At 55.2% G+C, this 18,161-nt stretch overlaps 1 protein-coding gene across 1 annotated transcript in view; it reads right to left on the reverse strand.

Annotated features, from left to right (window-relative positions):
- FOXK1 (forkhead box K1) overlaps nucleotides 1–18,161 on the reverse strand; it is a 60,185-nt gene that overhangs the window by 41,976 nt on the left and 48 nt on the right. The window contains 2 exon segments of the mRNA XM_024121809.3: nucleotides 17,693–18,158; nucleotide 18,161. The exon segment at nucleotide 18,161 is cut by the window's right edge and continues 48 nt beyond it. Of these exon segments, the coding sequence (XP_023977577.1) occupies nucleotides 17,693–18,158; nucleotide 18,161 (467 nt within the window).

An 18,161-nucleotide genomic window follows, 5' to 3' on the forward strand; every position in this document is an offset into this window, starting at 1 on the left:
GGGGCGGGGGCGGGGGGGGCGGGGCGGGGGCGGGGCGGGCACTCCCGGGGCGGCCAGCATCTGGGTGGGCGGCCTGTCCGACAAGGACTATTCCAAGGGGGGTTCCTGAGTCCTGAGACCCTCCCCCGCCACTGCCCTCTGCGAGAGCTGACGGGAGGGCCACGCGGTCAGCAGGGAAAAGGCCCAGATAGACCCTTAGGAACCGCAGCAGCCACACCTCCACACGTGGCCTCACCCTCAGGGCCTTCTAGATTAATGGGGCAGGAGGTGGGGAGGGGAGGACACACAAATACATCACACAGGAAATAAACAATTATAAACTGCAGGAACACCTGGGGAAACACGGAGTGCAGACGGTGAGTGCCCCAACCCGGCCCCGAGGCAGTGACACTGGGTGACCCCACGGAAGAAGGTGGACGCGCTCCAGGGAGGGCCTGGCAGGGAAGGCCTGGCAGGGAAGGCACGGCGCGCTGGGGCCACCGAGCAGGGATGGGTGTGTGAGAAACGCTTAAGTTAAACAGCCGTATCCGCCCGGACGGACAGCAGCGTGAAAGCGCAGGGCGAACAGGGAGCGAGAGGGCTCAGGCCCACAGCGGGCGGGTGCCAGGGGCTGGCGGAGCGGGCTGGGGCGCTGGCGGTCAGTGGGGACCGAGCTGCAGTTTGGGGAGATGAGAAATCCTGCAGATGGACGGTGGTGATGGCTGCACAACAATGTGAATGCGCTGGAGGCCCCTGAACTTACACTTAGAAATGGTGAAGGTGGTCAATCTGATGCCACGCGTGTTTCACCACAATTAGAAGAGTGGCTGAGGCTCTGGAGTAGCTGACGTGGGAGGCGAGCGGCCCGGGGCGTCCCGGCCCGGGGCGGCAGGGACACGGGAGAGGTGGGGGCCTCACGGAGTCTCAGGGGCAGGCAGAGCTCGGGACGCCCGCTGAGGAGGCGGCGGCCCAGAGGAGGCCGGGGACTTCGCTGCCCCGACGCGCCCGCCCCGCCCGGGGCCCGGCTGACCGCCCCTCAGCGCATCACCGAGAGACCTCCTTGCTGGCCTCAGTGCCGCAGCCCGTCCTCCTCCCTCTGCTCACAACCGCCCGTGATGGCCACTGCAACTCTCACAGGCATTTGAGAAGCAAAAGAGAAACAACCTGCTTGAGAAAAATTACATGCGCTGCACGGACACAAGCTCATAGACCAAAATCACACGAGGGCAAGTCTTACAGGCTAGCACAACGTATAAAGCAGGAGGGAGAAGCTGTTCTGTCTCACGGTCCACCCTCACGGCCCTTCCCGCTCACCCCGGGACGCCGCACCAGGCCAGGGGCTGCGGGGACCCAGCGCGGCAGCGGGCTGGAGAGAGACGCCGTCTCGGGGCCCGGGAAGAAGCGCCCCGCGGGTGGACGCGGCCGGCCCTGTGCCCGTCCCTCTTAGACGGTGACCGGGGCCGAGGGCAGACCCTGGCACGTAGAAGGCGCCCGGCAGCTAGAGACAAATCCTCCGGGTTTCACTCGGAGACGGTGGGCAGAGCCCAGGTCTCCGTGGGGCTGGGGAGTCGGCGAGGAGCTGGCCAGGGTGGGACGGGCCCCCCCCCCGTGCTGCTGGGGCCACGGCGGGGCCACGGCGCACACTCGCGCCTCCCACGAGCCGCCCGGGAGCCGCGCAGCTCACAGCCTGGCATGTAGAAGGAAGGGCGCCTAGAACCCAGGCTGAGGGACGACCAGAGGTTCCAGCCACTGCCCCAGCCTTTTCGGTGACATCTGGACAAGCCCGCTGTGGGCTGGATCTCAGCCCGCGGGCTCAGAAACAGGGAGGACGTTTACTCATAATCCTGTGAGCGAGATGCTTTCAGCGCTGCTGCCGTCAAAAAGGCTCCAAGGGCAGGATCTGAAGCCGCACCGTCCGCTGTCTGAGTACTTTCCTCCCAGGTCATTTTACCAAGTGAGTAGTACCCGATTTTCCAAATATTCAGATAGCAACTCGCAAAACAAACAAAAAACCACACAATTTCTCTACGATGTCTGGCTTTCTGTATCAGAGACTGGCAGGGTTTTCCGCCTCCGTAACCTTAACCTTACACGGCTCTCACAAACTTCCTTCTGCAAGTGGAATCATGGGTCAGGTAGTTTCCCCCGTTTTCATGGACTAGTCTACACGCGCCGCATCGTGAAAGATGAGCTGGAAACACTTCCAGAGTCCTGGAGGGACTCCCCGCAGAGCAGGTACCACTCTGCATGTCATGGAGCCCCAGCCCCCGGGCCGGGGCTTCCCCCAAATCACATGGTTTATTACTGACGCTTTCAGTTTTACCACACAGGATAAAACAACCCTTCCTAACAATGTTCTGGCACTGACGCTCAGATGAATAAAATCCACCCGTCTCCTGGGCTCCGTACATCGTGTGTACACTTCCTTGCCACCCCACGACAAGGTCAGGCGACGCGGGACGGACCTGTGTAGGCTGAGGACCTGAGCTGGAGGCCGCCGGCCGCCCCTGGGGGCTCCGGGGGCCAACCTCCCCCACCCTCCCCCACCCTCAGAGGCAGCCCGTCACCCAGCCCGCGGGCCACGTCCTGAACGGCCTTCGGGGTTATGAGCCCTTGCCACGGCCGCAGCCAGCACCCCGGTCCCCGTGCCTGAGCGTGGCCCCCACGGTCCGTCCCACTGGGTGGCCCTGGCGGTGCCCACGTCACTTCTCTCCTTTGAACCTGCAGGGGGACCCCGAGGCTGTCCGCTCCATCTCTGGCTTCCCCATCAGAGCACCCCACCCTGGCCCCCGAGCCTCTGCCCTGACTCTTCCCGTCACCAGCTCGTAACTCAGAGCTCAGTTAAGATGCCGCTTCCCAGGAAGGCCTGCCACCCACCGTCTCCCCCGCCGCCTGCGGGGCCTTCCTCACCGCGCCCGCATCCCCTGAAGTCTCACCGTCACTCGCTCTCCGTGGTCACAGTGTCGCCCTCCTGCTTCCCGGGAGCGGGGAGGCAGCGTGTCCTGCTCGCCCTGCATGCCCATCCCCGCAGCGCCTTACACACAGGAGCGCTCCGGAGGGGAGGAAACCAGACACCTCAGGAACCTAAAGGCCTCTGGGGTGCGGGCAGGGGTTCCGTCCAGGCCCAGCACGGAGACGCCCAGGGGCCCCTAGATCCGGCCGAGAGCTCAGGGGAGGCGGCCGTGGGTGAGCCCGGGGCCCCCGGGCTGCGAAGACACAGTCAGTTATGTGTCTGACAGTCTCACCCACGAAGCAGTCTTTCTGGAGCCATGGAAAACACACACAGTATAACGAACTAGACTGTTATGACACGACTTGTGTAAATCACCCCCCCGCCCGCCCCGCCACACACACAACTAAACAAAGCATCACTCGCAGACGCCTCTGGCTGTGGAAGGTACGAGAAAGGCCTAGAATCGGACTCCTACGGGTCTCGGGAACTCAGAGGACCCCAATGTCAACTGTTAACGTGTCGTTTTTCTTATTGAAAAAAAATCCAACAGGACGTGAACAAGGACACGTTACATTATCCCCTACACTCTTCTGTATTTTTTAAATGCCTTGCAGTACATCTGAGTTGTTTCATCCGTTCTGGGCATCGATCTCCAAGTCACAGCTTTTCCTTTGCCAGATGCCCTGCATCCCAGCTGGTGGGGGACAAAACACCGCAGTGACAAACAGAATCCGAGGCTGGCTTGAGATCAAGGCCCCGGCCCCGCTTGTCTCTCGGTGTCCTGCCCAAGTGTGAGCCAGTCCCCGCAGCCTGCAGAGGCTACTCAAGCCGATCCAAGGTAAAATCCCCTGTGCTCTGAGATCCCATCCTCCGGACAAGCAGCTCAGGGAAACACAAGAACACACACCCTCCTGATTCACTCTGATTGTACGGCCTTGGCAGCCGGGAGGCATCCTGGTGGAGCTGAGCCCGTCCCATGCACGAAGGCCGCCCTCTGCAGAGCCCCCCTAGCGACGGGCGCCTTGGTGAGAGAGCACAGGGCCGTCCGCCCCAGCACAACCCGCATGAGGCATGGCGGCGGCTTCCCCAGCAACAAGCCAGATCTCACTGCCCTCGCCAGATGCCGCAACAAGCAAACACAGTCCCTCTCCTACTTGGTCACACGGACAGTAGTGAGGATGACAACGATGGGGGCTCGCGCCGGGTGTATCCAGCGCCAGGCGCTGCGGCGAGGGCTGTGAGCACGCTGCTTCCAGTTCCCAGGACGCAGGAAGCGCGTGGCGTGCCCATCTTACAGATGAGGGAACGGGAGCTTGAGTCAGGTCACCTGTTCAAGGGCACCCAGCTGGGAGGTATGCAGTCAGGTCTTTTAAAAGCTATGCTATTATATAAACTTCAGCCACTTTCTTTGGCCGGCTTAGTTGGTTTTTAAAAAATTTTTTATTTTATTTTATATTTTGGCTGCGTTGGGTCTTTGTTGCTGCACGCGGGCTTTCTCTAGTTGTGGCGAGCGGGGGCCGCTCTTTGTTTAGGTGCGCGGGCTTCTCACTGCGGTGGCCTCTCCCGCTGCAGAGCCTGGGCTCCAGGAGCACGGGCTTCGGCAGCTGTGCCTCGCAGGCTCGGTAGTTGTGGCGCACGGGCTTAGTTGCTCGCGGCATGTGGGATCTTCCCGGACCAGGGATCGAACCCGTGTCCCCTGCGTTGGCAGGCAGATTCCTAACCACTGCGCCACCAGGGAAGCCCAGGCCGGCTCAGTTTTGCATTCAGACCTCTACTGTTTGTTTATTAATTTTGCCAAGAATTTATGAACTGCCAACTATGTGGCAAACACACTGGTAGGTACCGGGTTTACAGTAATGAACCAGAAAAGCAGTCCTGTTCCCCTGACACTCAGACTGTGCCAGATGATCATTAACTACAAACCCTCCAGTAACAACGAGACGGCGCCACCCTGGGGCGCTGGGGGGGCGCTGCCCGTGGGACCTCACTCAGAGAAGCGTCGGGAAGGCTGCCTTGAGAAAGCGGATTTCAAGGTCCTATTGTACAGCACGGGGAACTGTATTTGGTATCTTGTAATAACCTATAGTGGAAAAGAATCTGCAGAAGAATATATATACACATATACGTGTGTGTGTGTGTGTATGTATGTATGTGTGCATACATACATACATATATATAAAACTGAATCACTTTGCTGTACACCTGAAACTAACAGAACATTGTAAATCAACTATATTTCAATTAAAAAAAAAAAAACTAATGAAATCTGGGGAAAAAAAGAAAGTGGATCTCAGCAGCAAAGCTCCATTTGCTCTGAACCAGCTTGTAAGCTCTCCTTGTCAGGCTAGAAATGAAAAAGGAGCCCATCATCATGGTATTTATTTAGCACCACTTGGAGGCTATAGCCAACTGAACAAGACAACAAAAGCGAATGAGATGTGAAATAGTGGAAGAAAGAGACAAAATAATCATTATGTGCAGATGAAGATTATGACCTAGAAAATACATCTGAAAAGTGAATTTTAAAACTGTTACTAGAAATGGTAAATGTGGCTGGATACGAAATTAACACTTTATTCCAGTACCGCAAAAGTAACTTATTAATTACAAGGAGAAAAACAGTTGACTGTTTGGTGGAGGAGCCTGACAACACCTAAACCAAGTGACCACATGACCCCATCGAGGAGGCCCCATGTGCCTGGGTGACACCCCCCAAAAGGACACACAGCCCCTTCCTAGCATTTCAGCCAAAGATGCTTCACCAGCACCTGATCAGGACGTTGTCAAATTAGACAAACCTAAAGTGAAAGACACCCGATAAGATGACTCCTGTGGACACAAGCAGGGCTGCGGAGACGGGCACCTGAGCGCAGCCTCCAGCCCGGACCCGGCCTGGACGGCGCGGGAAACCACGAACGAGGCCGCCAGACAACTGGCAGAAGTGGCATCTGCGCTGAGGACGTGATAAAGCGTCACAGTTCCTGTGACGTTTCCCGGACTCCCTGCCAGGACTGTGGTTGTGGAAGCATCCCTGTTCTGAGGAAATACACACTGTAGCACGAAGGCAAAAGAGGCCCCTCTTTCCTACCCGTGAGCACTGACCCTTTAGAAAATAACGAGGGAAAAAAGATCCCATCATATTAACCATCCCCTAAAGAAATATATAAAATGCCCAGGATTGAGCGTAACAAGAAACATGGGGGCTCTGTGTAAAGGGAACCAGGCACACAAGGTGCTGGCTGGGACGCTGGTGGCCGTGTACGCCGAGGAGCACGCCGTGCAAGCCGCCTGGGGCTTTTGTGCCGTGTGGCAGCCCGCCGTCAACGAGTGGGTGTGGCCGTGCACCGAGAAGACTGGACCAACAGGAGCCCAGGGGGTTCGGCTACAACGGAGCGGCTCCAGTCCCCTCCGGGTGGCCCAAGCCCATCACACGCCCCCGCACAACCTCCCGGCAGGCCTGGCGTAGACACCACTGCCGCCAGAGGCTGAGCTGACCAGGGGGTGGGGACGTGGGGACGTGGCACTGGACAGTGCCAGCCACCACCGACCAGAAACCCCTACTTTGGACTTCCCATGAGCAAGCTGTTGGAATGGACCCTTCCAGCCGCCTGTAGGCCACACAAGGTCAGGTACATGGGTAAACGCTCAGCCGACGTCTGGCGTCTCCCAAGGGCCAGGTGCGTGCTGGCCCTGGGGAGGCAGCGCCACCGTCACGGAACCTCCAGCTCCCCGAGCCAGCGTGCTCTCAGCGTGGCGGCTGACCCCGGGAAGCCCGGAGGGCTCGACGCGCGGGCACGCGGAGCGCCACCACGCGGTCTGAGCAGGCGTCCGTGCGGACACGCGACAGGCACGCGTCCGCCTGTGAAGGAATGAAAAGTCTGCAAGGACAGAAACGTAAACGCTAGCATTGAGGACTTGGACTCGCAGGGGATCCATCCGTAACCAACACGTACCGTAAACCCAGGGCTACGAAGGGCCAGGGAGAGGGTTTTTTAAAATTTCCCTCGAAGCTGCAAATCTGTCTCCATCTTCACCTGCCATTCACAGGGGTCGTGTCTCAGCCCCTCTCACTTTCTTCCTCGGCGTCAAGAACAAGGGCAACGAAGGGAAAAACAGAACCCGTCCATCCGGACTGGGTGCAGACAGGGAAGGGGACCCCTCTGCGGAAGGGCCGCTTGCCCCGCACACAACCTGACCCCGTGGCCTGGACCAGGCCTTCCCATCCCTGCACCTCGAAGCGCACAGCAGAAAGCGAGACTCGTGCCTCGGAGGCGAGCGGGTAAACTGAGGCAGCGGCCACCCCCCGGGCCTGGGTACCCACGGACCTACCACGTCCCAAGGACACCCGGGGGCCGCGGCACATGCAGTCTGTTTAACTTAAATTAACTGATAAATGAAAAATGAAAATTCAGGGACTTCCCAGGTGGTCCAGTGGTTAGGACTCGGCGCTTCCACTGTGGGGGCACAGGTTTGATCCCTGGTCGGGGAACTGAGATCCCAAACGCCGCGCGATGCGGCCAAAAAAAAAAAAAAAAAAATTAAAAATTAAAATTCAGTTCTTTGGTCACATTCGCCACATTTCAAGTGTCAACAGCCACGCAGGACCCGGGCTGCCCTGCTGGCCACTTCTATCACTGCAGGCCGTTCCAGACTCCAGGAGATCCCTGCCCAGCCAGCCAAGGGTGGGCAGGCCTGGAAAATCCGCTCAGGCCGCAACGCCAGAGAAAAACAGAATCGCTGAGAAAGGTGAACGATCAGTCGAGTCCTGCTGCAGGCCAGGGGCTAACAGGGCAGCAAGCGCTCCTGGCCAACACGGAATCAATCAAAGAGCTGGGCACCCTGAAGGGAAGGTGCTTTCCTGCGGCTGCGATGAGTCACCGTTCCCTGCGTCGGGGACGTAACTGCCAAGCAGACCAGGTATTTACGCCCCCACGGGTGGAGGTGGAGGAGCACGAACTTCTGCTGTACGGCCTTCCTTTGCATGTCGCCCTGACGGCTCCAGCCCGTCTGCTCCGTCATCTGCTTTGTCACCAGTATCATCGGATTTCATTCTAACATCCCTTCAAAATCAGCTCCAAAAAGTTACTAAATTTACAAATTATTTCTCACTGAGGAAAGTTCCAGCCAAGACTTCCTGGTAACACATAGGAGGCTCCTTAATTTCCTCAGTAAACTGTATCCAAACCACACTCGGCAGGGAGGATTTCTGGGCAGGCTTTCTACAGACCACAGCCTGGCCCCGGGAACGTGCGTTTGTCTGCGGTGACTCATGCCCGGCTCCCGAGGCCGGTCTCCCCGCAGCTCACCCCGAAACCCAGCGCTGCGGGTTCCCCAGCAAAGGTACACCCGCCACATCAGGTCAGCACCACCCACCTTACACAAAACCCCAACTGAAAGATATACAATCGCTTTTCGGATCCTATGTGCCGCTCCCCGACCGAACACAATCTGTGAAACGGAGCGATGCCAGCGGGGGCGGCAAGGGAGGCATCCCAGCACATCTGACGTTACAACCGTCCGCCTGGAAAACAGCAAGTCCTGTTGGTTCTCATGATACAAGTCGCAAAAGGCAAAGCTTTTCAGCATAGACGAAAAATGGGTTTTATCCTATGTGTGATACTGAGTTACTGGGAGGAAGGAAGAAAGAGAGAGAAAAAGACTGGATTGGAAAGGGGTAGAAGGAGGTTTATGTTTATCAAAAGGGGGCCCAGTTTTTCACAAGTGTGCTCAGAAAGGTTACACGAAAAACCCCAAGAAAAAGGAACAATGTCCATAAAAGCCCGTTTTGTCACTGACATCCCTTGAGGGCTGAGTCACTCCAAGTCCACCCGCTTCACTCTGCTGTTTCCTGGTGGGTCCACACCCACGGCTGAAGGGAAAAAGCAGGGCTGTCATCCAGGAACCCCAGAGCACCCTACTTGGTTGTGGGAAAATAACAGAAATAGCCGACAAGCTGGATAGTTCCACCTGAAATAATCAAGAATTGATTGTACATACAAAAATTACTAAATTTAAGCCAAATTATGCCACCAGATGCTAATAAAGGCCAATGACAAAATTATGACTTCTTTATTTCTACAAAATGTACTGTCACTCAACTTTTAAAGCAAATTTCAAAAGCAAATTACATCAAAAAGCGTGATCCTTTCATAGATTTCTATTTTCAAAAACATGAGTTGTGGGACTTCCCTGGTGGCGCAGTGGTTAAGAATCCGCCTGCCAGTGCAGGGGACACGAGTTCGAGCCCTGGTCTGGGAAGATCCCACATGCCGCGGAGCAGCTAAGCCCGGGTGCCAAAACTACTGAGCCTGCGCTCTAGGGCCCGCGAGCCACAACTACTGAAGCCCACGCACCTAGAGCCCGTGCTCCGCAGCAAGAGAAGCCACTGCAATGAGAAGCCCGCGCACCACAACGAAGGGTAGCCCCCGCTCGCCGCGACTAGAGAAAGCCCGCGCGCAGCAACGAAGACCCAACACGGCCAAAAATAAACAAATAAATAAATACATTAAAAAAACCGAGTTGTCGGGTTCCAGGGGATCGATTTAGCTACCAATCGAAGATAACACATTTGCGTAGTAAGATCTATGGACATTAGATCTACATAATTCAATCAATATTTTCCTCAATGACCAATGCAAGAGGTTACAAATTCACACATGGGTAAAAGATTTATTCAAAATGCAAGAGAAAGCAACGGGTTTCACCAAAACTCCACTGACGAGGTTTCAGATTCCATCCTGCAATTAACGTTTAAGAAACTACTACTGCCCAGTTCTGGAGAGGCATCAGAGAACAGCCACAATTTCCTGAAAGGCAGTAGCACTCCTCCCTTTCCCAGCTACATATTTCTGTAAGGCTGGATTTTCTTCATATACTTAACTGAAACAATGTATCACAGCAGACTAAAAGCAAAGGCAGCTATAAAATTCAGCTGTCTTCTATCAAGGCAGACATGAAAGACTTACCAAAAAATGAATACCCCCATCCTAATTTCTTTTGTTTGAAATACAAAATAGACTGAGCTATTTTTTCATAAAAACTTATTTTTGAAATAGGCTTATTATTGCTATTTTTTAATAGATTAATAAAGATATAGATTTTTTTTTTGCGGTACGCGGGCCTCTCACTGTTGTGGCCTCTCCCGTTGCGGAGCACAGGCTCCGGACGCGCAGGCTCAGCGGCCACGGCTCACGGGCCCAGCCGCTCCGCGGCTGTGGGATCCTCCCGGACCGCGGCACGAACCCGCGTCCCCTGCATCGCCAGGCGGACTCCCAACCACTGCGCCACCAGGGAAGCCCTAAATATATAGATTTTAATTTCTCAGTTCTAATTTCGAATACGGTAAGTGTAACAGGCAAATCCCACATAAACAAAAGCTCTCTGGGGTCCCCAGTAATGTGTGAGGGCCCCAAACCCTGAGAATTGATGGACTAAACAGAGGTACGGGATGCCCAGAGGTACCTCTGCCCAAAGGCAGCCGCGTACCTTGAAACGCAGGTGGCAGGTGAAGGGAAGGCCTGCAGAAAGGCTGGGACCTCTGCTAAGGGGTGAGCACCGGAAGCCGTGAGCAGCAGGGTGGTCAGAGCTCAGCTCTACACACACATCAGGGGAAACAAATGGTTAAACACGTCACGGATGAAGGGCAAAGTTCCTTCTTAATCAAGTCACGGACAAAGTATCCAGACTGAAAACCGTTCTTAGGAGAGAGAAGCCGCAGATTTCGCAAGCAGCTCAGCACTTGGCGCTGGAACCGTCAGGTCTAAGGGAGGCAAGCCCCGCGCTGGCTCACCCCCATCGCACCCGGGGAAAGAAAGCCTGTGATGTCCACCCCAGGGGTGCAGCCACAGCCCGTCACCACCAGACCAGCCGGGACGCCTAGCGCGCAGCCGCTCTGCAGAGCCCTGGACGACACCCCAGCACGCCTCCCTGGCTTCCCTTTACACGGTCATGAAACATGTGCACACAGGCAGATTACATTTTTCTTTCTTTTCAGATCAACTGGCAACATCTTACCAGAAAACGAGAAACTTGTGAAAAGTGATAGCAGCGATGAAAATTAACTACAAAATCTCCTAGCAAGTCACAATGCGAGGGCCTATTTTCCAGGAAATCAAAGTAAAAACAATTTATAAAATCCTCTCATTTTAATATGAAATCCTTTAAATGTACGGTAATTATGGAAATGAGGCATCACTGTAATTTGAGTTGTCATTAATTTAGCAAGTTTATCTCCTGACATTCACAAGATACAAACACAGCAAATAGTAAATTACTGTATCTCCAAATCAAATGCTTTCCTTTCATTTCAGCACATAATTTTAAACATAGCTGTGTCTTTTTCCAAAGTTCTATGAACACCATTAAAACTCTCCTCAATACCCTTTCAGCACCTACCAATTCCATTCCTTCATCAATGACAAAGGCTTTAATAAGTTTATTATAGACTCAACACATGCTACACCATAAATACCATCCTTCTCACAGACTGATTTTTTAAATATTATAGAAACTTTCTGTGTGGGTGACAAGCCCGAAAAACTCAACGTGAACTCAATACTAGAACACAGATTCAACGGACTAGCTCCCAATTTGCTACACTACTATCAACCTTTTATTTTAATTTAAAAAATTCTTTTCTATTTTTAATAGATCTTTATTGGAGTATAACTGCTTCGCAACACCGTGTTACTTTCTGTTGTGCGGCAAAGCGAATCAGCCGTATGCACACACAGGCCCCCAGATGCCCTCCCTCTTGCGTCTCCCTCCCCGCGTCCCTATCCCAGCCCTCTAGGGGGTCACAGGGCACCGAGCTGACCTCCCCGTGCACCAGCCCACTATTTTACATTCAGTAGCGTATATACGTCCATGCTCCTCTCACTTCACCCCAGCTTCCCCCTCCCACCCAGTGTCCTCAAGTCTGTTCTCTATATCGACCTCTTTATCCCTGCCCTGCGACTAGGTTCATCAGTACCATTTTTTTTCGATTCCATATATATGAGTTGGCATACAGTATTTGTCTCTTTCTGACTTACTTCTCTGTGTAGGACAGACTCTAGGTCCGTCCACCTCACTACAAATAACTCAATTTCGTTCCTTTTTATGGCTGAGTAATATTCCATTGTATACATGTGCCACATCTTCTTTACCCATTCATCTGTCGATGGACACTTGGGTTGCTTCCGTGTCCTCCTGGCTGTTGTAAATAGAGCCGCAATGAACACTGTGGTGCGTGACTCTTTTTGAATTCCGGTTTTCTCAGCGTATATGCCCAGGAGTGGGATTGCTGGTCCTGTGGCAGTTCTATTTTTAATTTTTTAAGGAACCTCCATACTGTTCTCCCTAGTGGCTGTATCAATGTACATTCCCACCAGCAGTGCAGGAGGGTTCCCTTTTCTCCACACCCTCTCCAGCATTTATTGTTTCTAGATTTTTTGATAATGACCATTCTGACCGTCATGAGGGGATAGACCTCACTGTAGTTTTGACTTGCATTTTCTCTAATAATTAGTGATGTTGAGCATCTTTTCATGTGCCTCCTGGCCATCTGTATGTCTTCCTTGGTGAAACAGAAACCTTTTTAAAGAAAGTCTTTAACAAGACACAGTCTAACTTTGAACAAATACCCGTGACACACAATAACCGCCAACTAGCAAGAAAAGCAGTAGACCGCTTTTATTCAGAGAAAACGCCACATCTCGTATTCTGACTGCACCATCCAGATGCGGCCTAAGTCTAAAGCTCCGTCCCCGCCACGGCGCGTTCCCCGCACCCCTGACCCCCCGGCTTCATTCTGCGTGGTTATCATCCCTCCAGCTTCCAGACGCAAACCGTCTCTCCTACCCCGTCACCAGATCAGAACGTTCTTCCATCAGAAGATCTTTCAGCTGAATCTCTTCCTCGCCAGTCCCCGGGCCACCCTCCCGCAGGTCCTGCCGGGTCAGGCCTGAATGACCGGCTGGCTCCGTGGCCCTCCCAGCTCCGAGCAGGCCCACGCATGTCACTGCCCCCTGATCACTGCTCTCCTCTCCACGTGGAAACGCAGCGGCACAATCTCAGTCTCTACATCTTCAGCCACTGGCAACAGACTGATCTGATGCCCTCTCTTGCCTCAAGTGCACCCCCAGCTCAGCACACAGATCCACTCCTGGACCAACCACCCAGGAAGAAGGCATCGGGTCACGGAAGGACCCCGTAGCTCCCAGCAGACTGGGGAGGCACAGTGAGGAGGGTGGGGGAGAAAAGGAACACGTGCTGTTTCTGGGGACGCTGGGCCCTGAGGCATTCGCCAGACACCTGCTGTCTTCACTAAGTCTGGGGCATTTTCCAGTTAATTTCAACATAATCTCAATCTGAGAACTCCTGTAAGATGGCTAGCAACAAATGCGATATTCTTCACATGACCAATGGCAATAGCAGCGAGAAACTATGTCCCGTATGTTTTCATGGGGCCTAAACAATTATTTATGTAGTAAAATGCCTTGGTGGTTACTGTTAATTACTTTTTATCACGGTGCGCGTGCGGAGGCCGTGATCCGTGACATCTGCCGTTCAAAACATGCCTTTCAGAGGGCAGAATGCGTCAGCATGCTGAGGTACATGTGCTGGCAGCCAAAACGAGTGACAAGAGTGCCGGTGATAATAGATTTACGGACGTAGGCAGTGCCCATCAAAAGCTGCCATGGGAACAAAGAGACGGGCCTGCTTCCTGACAGACCGACGCACCACTGCCTGCGCGGCGGTTCCAGCAAAACACACCGAACCCGAGTCTGATCAAATCTCCACGCCCGACAACCAATACACAGGAACGACAGGGGAGAGGACGCAGTAAATGGACACCACGGGAATCCAATCTGTAAAAAGAGACCGTGGGAAAGTGTACGGGACAAATGACCCTGTTTCTTCACTGAGAAAAGAAAAAAAAAAGAGTGAGATGAAGCCTATAGACTGAGAGAGATGTAAGAGATACGCCAACCAATCATAGTGTCTGGACTTGATTTGGTTCCTGATTAAACAAACACACTGCAAGAAAAGAAAAAAAATTCATGAGATGGTAAGGGAAATCCACACTCATTGGAAGTTTGATGATAGTAAGAAATTGTTATTAATTTTCTAGGTGTGATAAGGACATTGTGGTTAGTTTTTTTTTTTTTTTTTTTTTGCGGTACGCGGGCCTCTCACTGCTGTGGCCTCTCCCGTTGCGGAGCACAGGCTCCGGACGCGCAGGCTCTGCGGCCACGGCTCACGGGCCCAGCCGCTCCGCGGCATGTGGGATCTTCCCGGACCGGGGCACGAACCCGCGTCCCCTGCATCGGCAGGCGGACTCTCAACCACTGCGCCACCAGGGAAGCTCCTGAGGTTAGGTTTTAAAAAGGGAATCTTTACCTTTTACTGAAATATTTACAGATGCAGTGATAGAACATTTGTGATTTTCTTCCAAATACCTGGGGGTCGGGGTGGGGGGTGGGGACGAAGATGAAACAAGCTTGGCCACAACACGGAAGCTGTCGAGGCTGGGTGACGGGCACGTGAAACTCACTCCTCTGTTTCTACGCTTGAAACTTGCTGTAATAAGAAGTGTTGAAAAGAAAAAAAAGAGCCATGCTCATCCCAGAAAATTTGGGACACAAAGAAAAGTAAAAAGAAGAAAAGAATCCCATACATCTTACCACTCACAGAAACCACCACAAACAGAAGTCTAGTTTTTACTGTAATTATTCATATAGTCCATACTTATTTTATAACAGTATCCGGAAAGAAGGTTGGAAGAAAGAAAGGAAGAGCAAGTACAAGGCTGTGCGTGGGTCTTTTTCCTGTAGTTCACAGATTACATCTAATTCAAACTCCAAACCTGCTGGTATCAAGACCTACAGTCACACACACGAACAGTGTCCACCCACAGACCCAGGAAGGCCTGCTGACCGCCCACCTCAGAAACCCACTAAGTTGGTGACACTGCTTCTCCCCCGGGGAAGCTGCATATTCACTCACGGATTTTTCATTCAACAAACGTAACTCCTCTGTGCGCACCTACTGCCAGCCAGCTCCTGTGCTGTGTCTCCACTTAAAGATAAAAAGTGCCCAGCCCAGGCCTGGGGAAGGAGGGCCGGAGAACCTTCTGCACAGGAGGAGCTACACCAGGACCCGCTGCACCTCCCTCTGCATATGCACCCACAGTCATGGATCAAGGTCAGCTCTAAGTTGTGTCACGTGGAATTTTTTCCCTACCAGTAATTTCAAAATTATTTCATTTTAGTTTTGGAAAAACTTACTTGTAGTCACAAGTGTGGGTGGACTCTGGGGCTCCTCTCCACCTCGTGCTTCCCTGAGTGGGGTCTGGAAAGGGAGGGGCGGCCCGGGGAGCCGTGCCCTGGGGGCGCTGGAGGGGGGATGCGGCCTCACAGGGCAGGACAGGGTGAGACCGCAACACAAGCAAGAGCTCCAAGTCTCAGGCAGCTGTAGCCACAAAATGCAGACAACAAAACTCCAACACGGATAAGAACTCTGAATTTATGGTGGAGAAATTCACAACTTCTAATACTCATGGCAAAACTGTGCAACAAAGCCTGAGAGGAAACAGACAAGAACTGCTGCCGTTCTTTGAAAGTCAGCACTGAACTTCCCATTTCGAGGTGGTAAGAACGTACACGTCCAACTTCCTTCCTCTGAATTCATTAGCATTTCTTGATTACTCTCCACGTGGTGGGCCAAAGCACCCTGATCTAATTCTAAAAAGCAGCTTCCAACAGCCTGTCCTACAGATGCTACCACCTACAGGTTAAGTTTTCTCAAGTAAAAAGAACTTAAAACCGCTCAGACTGCTAACATGTTTGTCCACGGGCTTTGACGGTTTCAGAAGCAAACTGCCCTCGGCCGGGAGGGCAGACGCGGACACCCACGTGGTGTTTCTCCGCCAGCACGTTTCTCCTGTTCCTGTCAATTCCCCATCACCACCTGCGCGGCTGCTGCTCAGAGCACCGCTGACCTTGAACCCAGCCAAATGCGCACCGTGGGCAAAGCCCCAGCCAGAGGGCAGGGGACGTCTAGGCTGCTGGCCACACGGGCTAGGAAGGCAGCGTGCACACCAACCACGTTTCATAAACAACGGACTCGGCACTCGCACGTGATGTGAGGGCTCCTCGGGCTGCAATGTCCTACCCTTGACTTAGAGAAGAGACTAGTGCATTCGAGACTCGGTAAGCTGGGGCCTCTTCTGGGCTGCCCCACTCAACAGCTAGGCAGGGAACTCTGAAAACAAGGTTGCTGGATGGACGCCCTTACAGAACCCGAATTATAAAAAGAGGCCTGAGCAAAACGGGCCTCTAAGGGCCACCGGGCAGGGAGGGGAAGGCGCTGTTTACCTGTCACTTTCTCACCGTGAGGGACTGGCCCCAGAATGCATTTAAGGGCCCAGAAATGGAGAGTGTGTAGGTCACAGAAAAGGCAGGACAGAGTAACAGCAACCATGAGATAAAACAACTCTGTCATTCACCAAGTCCTGATTTTACAGAAACACACACACACACCTTTCACGTTTGGAAAACAAAGTCTGTATACGCCCGCCCCCCCCCCCCCGCCCCCCGCCTCACGCCCCGAGCACCCGTGAGTCATCGTTGACGTTGAAAAGTATTCAGTACAATACTTACAACCAAACGTGCCAATACCCTCGAAAGGGGAGATGGTTACAGAAACAGGCAATCACCCCGGCAAAAACTCCCTGGACCCAGGGTGCTTATAAAAGCGAGAGTAATTAGTCAGAGCCAACTCGGGGACACAAGCACGCTGGAAAAATATAAACACTGCTGAGAATACACAGAAAAAGAAAGTGCCTAAGGCCCGCATGAGTAACCAAACAGGCTTTCTCCTGATCAAAAGATCTCCGGAAAGCAAGCATCTCCCGGGGCAGGGCAGCTGCCCCGGGAACCGGAAGAGCCCGGGAACACGAGGACGTTGCTAAAGCACCGTGGGGCATCCGCGGCCGGTCCCCCAGTGCGCCGGGCCCCTCTCCTTGCCCTGCCTCCCCGCCCGGCCTCTCCCTTCCTGCCCAGGAACCCCAACTGTGCGGTGAACGCCCCCAGCGCTGACGACCCCTGACCTGCGTCCTCAGGTCCACTGAGGAGAGGGCACTTCCTGTCCCGATCCCAGGCCACTCTCCGGCCGTCCCCTCCCGGCCCAAGTTCACAGCTGGCCCCTGTGGCCGGGGGCTCGGGCCTTCCGGGGGCACTGGCGCTGCCCCCGGGGACCCCGCACCTCCCGGAGCGACACCGCCTGACGCCAACCCTTCTCCTCGGGAGTGCGTCTGGCGGCGACCCGGGTCCAAACAGGGTGACGGGGGGAGGGCGACCCTGGTGTCCAGCTCGGGGAGGGGCAAGGGCGACCCTCGGGGCCCAGGCCGGGCGGGGGCAGGGGGCAGGAGTGACCCACGTCCAGGTCCTTCGGGGATGGGGGCCACCCCAAACCCTGCTGCGGGGAGGGGCAAGGGCGACCCTCGGGGCCCGGCCGGGCGGGGATCGGGGTGGCTCCCGGCCCAAGGCGGGCAGGGGTCAGGAGGCGACTCCGTAATCAGGCCGGGCGGGGATGCGGGCGACCCCAAGCCCAGGTGGGGGGAGGGGCAAGGGCGACCCTCGGGGCCCGGTCCTCGGGGCTCCCGGGGCCGTCCCCGGGGGTCGGGTTGATCTCGGGCCCAGGCCCAGGCCCGGCGCGGGTAGGGGCGGGGGCGGGGGTGACCCGGGGCCCGGGCCGGGCGGGGGCCGCGGCACTCACTGTTTGGGCAGCTGCAGGGCGGGCGCGCCGCGACGCTGGAAGGCCCCGTCCACGAAGACGCCGTTCTTGCCGAGGCAGCGCAGGTAGAAGTGCGGCTCCTGGAAGCTGAGCTGCAGGTGGCGCCGCGAGATGAAGCTGGACAGGCCCATGCTCAGGTCCACCGAGCCCTGCGACGAGTTGCGGCCGATGGTGACGCTGGGCTGCCGCATGAGAAACTCGAACTCGCGGCCCTCTAGGCGCGCCAGCGCGGGCCCGGGGCTACAGCGCACCGAGGCGGCCGCCGCGGCCACCAGGGCCTCGCCCGCCGCGCCCCCCGCGCCCCCAGCGATCGAGCCCGGCGGCGGCGGCGGCGGGGGCGGGGGCTGGGCGGGCGGCGGCGGCGACGGCGCGGCGGGCCCGGGCGCCGGGGCGGCGGCGGCGGGGAAGGCGGCGGCGGCGGCGGCGCACAGCACGGGGCTGCAGGGCGCCG

This window comes from Physeter macrocephalus, chromosome 14 (genome assembly GCF_002837175.3).
Source record: "Physeter macrocephalus isolate SW-GA chromosome 14, ASM283717v5, whole genome shotgun sequence".
In the NCBI taxonomy this organism is placed as follows: Eukaryota; Metazoa; Chordata; class Mammalia; order Artiodactyla; family Physeteridae; genus Physeter; species Physeter macrocephalus.